An 8,844-nucleotide genomic window follows, 5' to 3' on the forward strand; every position below is an offset into this window, starting at 1 on the left:
TTCGTTTGTAGAAAGGCATTTTATGATAGACATACTTTATTTACAAGATATAGGACAATTGAGATTTTGTTAGTTTTATTGTTCATCAAGCTATGTCTTCCTTGGAATTTTCTCTGTTCATAGATCAAACTTTATAGCATCAAGTTATTTATATCATTATGTACGTGTTGCTGGGATTTGGCATGGGGATTTCCTTTTTTGCATCATTTTTATTGAATCCATGTTTCTTCTTTTTCATCTGTGTTTTTTCTTAATCAGTCCAGCCAGAGGTTTATGTAAGTCCCCTTCCTCCCCTCCACCCAATCCCCCATACCCCCAAAAAAGTTTTAGCATTTTCAATCTTCTCTTCGTATTTCTTATAATTTCACTCAGAGAACTTACTTTTATTGTTTCATTTCTATTACTAGATACTAATCTTTTATTGAATATATGATTTGAACATATTTTCTCTGGCTCGGCTGGTGTAGCTCAGTGGTTGAGCATCAACCTATGAACCAGGAGATCATGGTTTGATTCCCAGTCAAGGCACAATTCTCTCTCATAATTGATGTTTCTATCTCTCTCTCCCTCCCTCTTCCTCACAGAAATCAATAAAATATATTTTAAAATATATTTTCTTCAAATCTGTAACTTGTCTGTTCATGCTCTTACCTGATGATGAAACATTTTAAATAGTAAAATCTTTAAATAATATGGAGTCCAAATTATCAAAATTGTCCTTTATGGGTCATGTTGTTGGTATTGAGGCTAGCCCTTATTGCCGCTATTTTGAAAACAAAATTTTACATTTAAATCTATGATCCAGTATAAGCTAATTTTTGTTTAAGTTGTGAGGTTTAGATAGAAGTTTATATTTTTGTCTATGAATATCCCATTGCTTGAGCACCATTTATTGAAAAGTTTATTTTTTTCTCCATTAAATTGCTCTTCCAGCTTTATAAAAAATCAGTTGGCTGTACTGGGGGCTATTTTTTTTTTTTTGGTATTCTTTCTGTTCCATTGGTCTGTGTCTATCCCTCCATCAGTTTCACACTGTTGTGATCACTGTAGCTATATAATATGCATTGAAATTGGGCAGAGTGATTCTTTTTTTTAAATTTCTTTATTGGTTAAGGTGTTACATATGTGTCCTTATTCCCCCATTACCCCTCATGCCCTCACCCCCCTGTTGTCTGTGTCCATTGGTTAGGCTTATATGCATGCATACAAGTCCTTTGGTTGATCTCTCCCCTTTACCCCCACCCTCCCCTACCTTCCCTCTGAGGTTTGATGGTCTGATCGATGTTTCTCTGTCTCTGGATCTATTTTTGTTCATCAGTTTATGTTATTCATTATATTCCATAAATGAGTGAGATCATGCAAGCTCACAGTTTTTATTCTACTTCCTTACTCTTATTACATACATATTAGAATAATCTTGTCTGTACCTTTAAAAAATATTGTTATAATTTGTTGGGGTAGGATTAAGGCAATATATCAATTTGGGAAGAATGGAAATGTTTATTTTACTATGTTGAGTCTTGCGATACATGATCATGGTACGTCTCACCATTTCTTTATATCTTAGATTTTTAAAATTAGTTTGGTGTAGTTATACATGACAAGGCCTGCACATATTTTGTTTGATTTCCACCTAAGCATTTCCTTTTTTTCAGCAATTTCACATTGTATTGTATTTTTAATTTTATTGTCTACATGTTCATTGCTATTGGGTATAGAGATAAAATTGATTTTGCATGTTTATCTTGCAAACTTGCTGGACTTATGCTTAATGTATTATAATTTTGGTAATTGACTATGAAATGATAGAAGAGTATTAACAATGGAAGTAATAACATCCATCAAAGGATGTACAAAAATATAAATGAGCAATTACTTCTTTTTTTTCTTTTTCTTTTGAGCAATTACTTCTTAAGTATGTTTTAAATTTACTGTGCATGTATTATAGCTATAGTAAGTAGAATATTTATGTGATAAATATTTTATGTGATAAATATATTATCACATAAATATTTTGGTATGTTTGTGTTATGTTTGGCACTTGCTTAAGGGATTGGTATTTGAATTTACTTCCTGTGGTCTACTTAGTTTTACACAGTATCATTTCTTATAAATATAACCTTGTGCGTATTAGGTGCTGTTGAGTTGGCTCTTATTCCTGGCCACTCTAAGAGAGATGCCAACATGAACCCTTAAGAACTTCTGATCTGGCAAGAGTGATAAAACCTATTTATCACAAGTGAGGTACCATGTAGAAGCAATATAGATACAATTTATGGTAAGCTGGAGTGAGAATGGGATTCCCACCCTACTGTGATCCCTCGGGAGTTTGTCTCACTGCTCACTGGAGACATTTTGGAAGGAAGTTATCAACAGTGTACTATTCTAGCACATATATGTAAGAAAAAGTCTAGAAAAATTTTAAAAATTATACACACAGGGTTTGTATTTGTGATTACTTAATAGGACCTGAATTTTACAGGACCATATAAGGGATGCAGGGTTATGATTGCCTCATATATTTAGCATAAACAATATATGCACTATTTCTGTGGCAATTAGGCTATGTAAGTAAGACTAACAACATAAATAGTTGCCCTGTGTTATTCAAATAAGTAACTTCTAGTGGATGCAATGGAAAAAGCCTAAAATTTGAATGACCTAACACCACAAAAGTTTGTTTTTATGCACATTAAACTTGGCATAGGCAGGTGGGGTCTATGCTGTCAAGTGGCCCAGGGATGAAGGCTGCTCCAATACATGTGATTCCACATCTCAGCACAGGCTCTCAATATTTGCAGCTGAATTGAACAGAAAGCAGGCGCACTCAAATGCCTTGGTCTGGAAATGATAAACTTTGCTTCATGTTGACCAACAAGGTAAACTCATTTATTCATCTATGTAGTCAGTGGCCAATCTCAAAGAATTCAGCCCATTAACATTCTCCTGCAAAGAACCAGGGGATTCTGTGCCAAATCAGATTCTAGTCCTCAGCAGATTTGAAAACATTCTGAGAATGTGGTGGAGGCAGCCTGGCTAGAGGGGCTGAGGAGAGGTGTGTAAACGTCCCCATCTGAAGTAAGTAATTGCATGGAAAGGGCTGCTGCTATCTGAGGGGTCTGCAGAGAAGGAGGGAATCTGCAGGGAGTTGGGATGCTCCAGGCTGGGAAGGCAGAGGACATGGGCTGTGTGTTCAGGGGAGCGGGGTGCTTCCTGCAGGGGAGGATGTGGAGAAGAGCTGGATGGCAGGACAGGTTCCAGCCTGGACAGGAGGCACACTGGGGAAGACCCAGGGGAAGGGCGCTGTAATGCAGGAAAGGGCTGGGACTGGGCACTTGTGCTGGGCCCAGGGCAGAGTCAGCTCTCAAGGAGCCCGGGGCGGGGGTGGGGGGAAGGAATGGCAGGAGGACTCCGGGTAAATGAATCACAGACAATCCCTACATTGTGCTTCATTCTCATTTCCACTCCTTTAGGCTTCTTGCTCTCAGTACTTTAACCACAGGCCTCTGCTTCTTACCATCTGAGAAACATCATGGAATAGTGAGAAGAGAAATGAATGAATAAACACAAGGCTGGGAGGAGTGGAGCAGTGTGGGTTCTTGACCAATTCAGACTAGGGCTCTGTCACTCACTAGCCTTGTGAATTCTGAACCTTTCCAAATTCTCTGAACCTCAGATTCCTCATCAATGACTTGGGCTTGGTGCTTCCTTCCTTCTAGGACTGTTGGGATGTGTGTAAAGCACCTGGCACAGTGACTGGTGTGCACTGAGATTGTAAAGAATGGCAATTACTACCATGATTTTTTTGGACCTTAAATAAGACCCACCCTCCTGCTAAGATTTTCTTCTTTGTATTGTTGTTGTGTTAATCCAGGAGATGTCTGAGAATATGCAGTGCTAAAGAACAGTTAACTCTGCCAAAAATTCGGCTTAGCAAGAAAAAATACCTTAGCAAATCATTCCTCTTAGTGGAAATAGTATTTAATTTGGATGTTAGGGGATCCCCCTCATCTGCATATTACACAAAGCTCCTAAAATGTGCCTCAGAAACAACTCTTCTCTCCTCCCTCCAGCTGCCCTTTGCTCTAAATCACCCCATTTTTCATTCATTTAACCTCTCCCCAAATCAAGGCCTCCCTTAGAGGTTGACAAATTTTACTCAAAATAAACTAGCTAAAATGCCTTTTTATGGAGCTCACCGTTTCTCCCAGCCCAGGGCAAAGAGCGCCAGCACAGTGGCTCCCTGGCATCCCAGCCTGAGGAAGAACTGCCCGGATTGCTCAGAAACTCCCTGGAGATGATGCGGATAAAATTCCAACCCTGTGCCTTGTGTTTTCCTGCTCTGGGCCCAAAGCCCAGGCCACCTTCCATGCCTGCCCTGGGTGGAGATTTCTCTCTGCTTCATCCAGGGTCCCCGTCACTGCTAAAAGCAGTTCTCCTCTGGAGGCTTAGCTCCTCAACTCTGAGACCCACCACGCAAGGGTCTGGCCCTTATTCACCACACTCACACCCTCTTCTGAGGCCCCACCCACCTCAACATAACAGCACCTCCCATTGAAGGGACTGAGGCTTCCCAAGAAGTGAACTGGCCCCCTGTTTAAAAAAAGTTTGAGGACCCCAGACCAGGGGTCCTCAAACTTTTTTTAAACAGGGGGCCAGTTCACTGTCCCTCAGATCGTTGGAGGGCTGGACTATAGTTTAAAAAAAATAGGAACAAATTCCTATGCACACTGCACATATCTTAATTTGAAGTAAAAAAACAAAACGGCAAAAACACCCGCATGTGGCCAGCGGGCCGTAGTTTGAGGACGCCTGCCCCAGCTTGTCTGCTCTTATCATGACCTCCCTCTTCTCCCCTCCTCATACTTCTTTTCACTGGATTTTTGTCTTAGAGGTATCTCACCATCTTCCTTTTACCGGAGCTGCTTCTAGCCTCCATCATTCTAGGGGCAGTAGCTCTGCCTTCTTTTTCTCACCATCCCCCTGACCACCTTGGAGCCTTCCCAAGAGCAGATGCTCAATTGAGGAATTAAAAAAAAAAGAGGCAATAACAATTCATCATGATTTCATTTCTCTTATGTACTTGAATAAACAAAACAAGTGCAGGTATATAACTTTTATTTTATAGAACAGCAGAATACAAGGAATAAGGGAAACCAAGAATTGATCATCTTTTACTTTTCTCTACTTTTTTATCACAACTATTTTGCCACTCATTTCTGTCACATTTCTAAGGAAATACATTTTCTAATGCCATGTTATCTTGTTCCAGATCTCTATGTAAGGCGGAAGGTTACTCCATTTGGTTAGTAAAAAGCAAAACTCTTACTCTTAAGCCTCATAAACAATGTTAAATACATAAGTGATATCATTTGTGCACTTAGATTCTGAAGCTAATTAAACTTGTTTTAAAGAACAACATTTGAAAACATTCAGCAACAATAAGATAAAGCAGTAGTTTAATAACAGAACAGGAGCACAGATATGATGTGCACTGCGTTCCCTCCAGCACCACCTAACCCCCCACATCACTTCAAGCACCGAGTGAGGGAACTGCTTCAGATTTCAATACTTGTGTGGGATGCTGAAGCTGGCGCTGGAAAGCTCAGTGGCAGAGGAGCTAGTGCGAACCACAGCCGCGAATCTGTGGCGGGTTCTCTCCAGCTCATCCTGCAGGGCCTCTTCGTACCAGTGTGGGAAGGCGCTGGGCTGGGTACCATGAAGCTTGGCTAAGAACTGCAGCACTTCCATCTTGCTGGTCTCAGCATAGGCTTGCGGGCCCCACAGGAACTCGTGGCTTGGAGGATCACTGTAGGGCACCTGGCGGTACACCAGGTAACCTTCTTTCACCAGATCTTCTGTGATGAGCTTCATGGGCTCCCCGTGGAGGTTGTGCTGCTTGCCAGCATGTATACCCATCGCATTGAGGACATCCCAGATCTCTTCCTCAGTGGCACAGTTGCCCTTCATGAAGATCACACAGAGGATTGTCATCAGGAGGCCCTTCCTGGGCATGATCTCCCCACTCAGCCTGCTATCCCCGGCGTGGTGCAATTTGCTGACCAGGACATAGCTGTGCCCGGCAGGGTCGGCTTCCTTCACATCAATGCCAAAGGCCAGCACCATCAGCTCGGAGGCTCTCTTGAGGATCTCCTGGAAGTAGGGCCTGTGCTTCTTGATGACATTCTTCACCATGTCTTCCTTGGTGATGGGCTCCTTCATGTTATACTTGCGCAGCATGAATTGCGCCAGCAGCATCGCCTTCTGGTCTAGAGGGCTTCTGCGGAAACCCTCAGACCCCGACTCTGCCTGGGAGGCCTCTGCACTTCCCTCGCTGCGGCTCTCGGCACTGGTGTCAAAACTTGGCCATGCGATTCTTGCCTTGGGAAGGCCAGTGGCTGCTGCGGCTCCCTGAGGCTCCTGGGACAGCGCAGACTCAGGGGTGCTCAGGGAAGAAACCCCAGAAGAAACAGAGGAGGAGGAATCAGAGTCTTCCCCCTCCTCTGCAGAGGCCTGAGCACTCATGGCTCTCCGAGCCTCATTCCGGGCCTGTTGGCGTTTCTCTCGGGCCCGGCGCTTACTCTTCTTCCCCCGAGGCATGAGGACACTGGTCAGGGACAGAGGTCACCCGTGTGGCAAGAGGAGGTGATGTGGGCCCCTGGAGGAGGGAGAGTGAGATGGTGTGTGAACCCTCAGCAGGAACCCTGCGCCTGAGCCTTAACCCAGGCCATGTCTGCAGGGTCTGAGGGCAGTGCTCCAGGGGCCCACAGGGCTCCTGTTCTGCCCAGTCTCTGCCCTACGAGCCTGCAGAGGAAGTTAGGGTGCACCTGGGGCTGAGAGCAGGACTGGCGGGGTTAGGCTCTGGGGGTCCCCTGTGCTCTGAGGAGGAGGATCTTCTCCTTCACAGGATCATCCTGTGGACCAGCTGTTGGCAGGGCCCGGCCTCCTCCCCTCTCCACTGTGAACTAAACTCCTTACCCCAATGGCCTGGGGGAAACGAGGGAGAGCCCTATCTCATCACCCTGCTGGGGCTGGGCTTCTAGAGCTCCATCAGGAGCAGTGTCTTATGGGATCCCTTTGTCCAAAGTAATTATTAGGGTTTTCATTCCTCACTCCTGTGGCCACCCCATTAGACCAAGACACCCACCCCCATGAGACCAAGTACCCCCGCCTCCATTAGACCAAGAACCCCCCACCCCTATTAGACCAAGACTTCCCCCACCGCCCACCAACCCCCACCCCCATTAGACCAAGACTCAAGACTCCACCCGCACCTCTCCATCCCCAAACTTCCATTATACCAAGAACCACCTCCCCACCCCCAAACCCTCCACCATCCCCAAACCCCCATTAGATCAAGATTCCACCCCATCCCCCTCCTCCCACCCTGCAACCTCCATTAGACCAAGACCCCACCCACACCCCCATTAGACCAAGATTCCACCCCACCACCCTACCCCCAGTATCACCCCCCAAATCCCAGTATACCAAGACCCCACCCCCACTCCCATTAGACCAAGACTCCACTCCCCACCCCCACCCCCTATGCCCCTACCATCTCACCCCCATTAGACCAAGACCCCACTCCCCACCCCCACCCCCTATGCCCCCACCACCCCAACCCCCATTAGACCAAGACCCCACCCCACCCCCTATGCCCCTACCATCTCACTCCCATTAGACCAAGCTCCCACCCCACCACCACCCCAACCTCCATTAGACCAAGACTCCACCCCCACCCCCTATGCCCCTACCATCTCACCCCCATTAGACCAAGACCCCACCCCAACCCCCATTAGACTGACTCTACCCCCACTCCCATTAGACCAAGACTCCATTCCCCAATCCCCACCACCACCACCCCAACCCCCATTAGACCAAGACCCCACCCCACACACACCGACTAACACCACCACCTCAACCCCCATTAGATCAAGACCCGACCCCCACACACTGACTCACACTACCACCTCAACGCCATTAGACCAAGACTCCCCCCCCCCCCATACCCCGTCCATTTGACCAAGACCTCACTCCCACCTCCCTCCCCATCCCAGAGCGTGAGAGTCCTGCCCGTTTCCCCCCCAGGTAGACCTCAGGGTCAGGGGTATGGGGTTGACACTAACCTCAGTCTTCTCGGGGTCTTCTCCGCCACTCCTTGACCGCCAACGAAGACTGGGATTTCTCTCCTTGATCTGAGTCGTACCAGCCTCAATCTGCAGATCAGTCTTCACTCCCGGAAACTCCGAGACTGAAATGAGGGAATAGAATGTTGGCGTCAACCGTCAACCCTCAAGCCTGTGAGCACGCATGCGCGTAGGGGGGGGGGGCGGGACGGGGCGGGTCAGGGCGCGGGGGAGGGGGGAGAGCGCGGGTCAGGGCGCTGCATTCTGGGAAGACCCCTTGGTTGGGAGCCCGGAGTCCCCTTTCTGCAGGTCTGAGAGCCCTCACCTGGATGGACAGCATCGCTTTTCTCCTCCAAGACCTGAATCCCTGGAGGTGGAAGTCAGCCAGCTCCTCATGCTGACAGCTCTGTCCAGGGCTTACTAGGAATGAAATCTTGCCTGGGGCTCTGTGCGGCCCTTCTGTTGTGTGTGGGTTGTCCTGTTAGTCCTCCGCGGGAGGGAGGTAGGAGGTTGTCCTCTTGGCTGCTCCCTGGGAAATACCAATTCTGAAACTGAGCTGTTTCCCTCCTACAAACCTTTTGCAGAAAATGGGTAAGAGCCCCAGGTTAGATGTGAGAAGGGGAAGTCTCAGTGCAAGACAGGGTCCTAGGATGGGTGATGGGCTGTAAGGAAAACACACTGATCCATCATAGCATTTGTCCGCCAGCCAAACAGTCTT

General features: G+C 46.7%; 1 protein-coding gene across 1 annotated transcript; it reads right to left on the reverse strand.

Moving 5' to 3' along the window:
- Positions 1-5,101: 5,101 nt before the first annotated feature.
- Positions 5,102-8,469, reverse strand: LOC307095955 (melanoma-associated antigen B10-like). The gene is made up of 3 exons (XM_079765595.1): positions 8,452-8,469; positions 8,127-8,251; positions 5,102-6,658 (listed from the first exon to the last, which is right to left on the reverse strand). Exon 3 carries the CDS (start codon positions 6,598-6,600, stop codon positions 5,566-5,568), a length of 1,035 nt encoding a protein of 344 aa, XP_079621721.1. The 5' UTR covers positions 6,601-6,658; positions 8,127-8,251; positions 8,452-8,469; the 3' UTR covers positions 5,102-5,565.
- Between the last annotated feature and the right edge of the window lie 375 nt (positions 8,470-8,844).

This window comes from Cnephaeus nilssonii, assembly GCF_951640355.1.
Source record: "Cnephaeus nilssonii genome assembly, chromosome: X".
NCBI classification, from domain to species: domain Eukaryota; kingdom Metazoa; phylum Chordata; class Mammalia; order Chiroptera; family Vespertilionidae; genus Cnephaeus; species Cnephaeus nilssonii.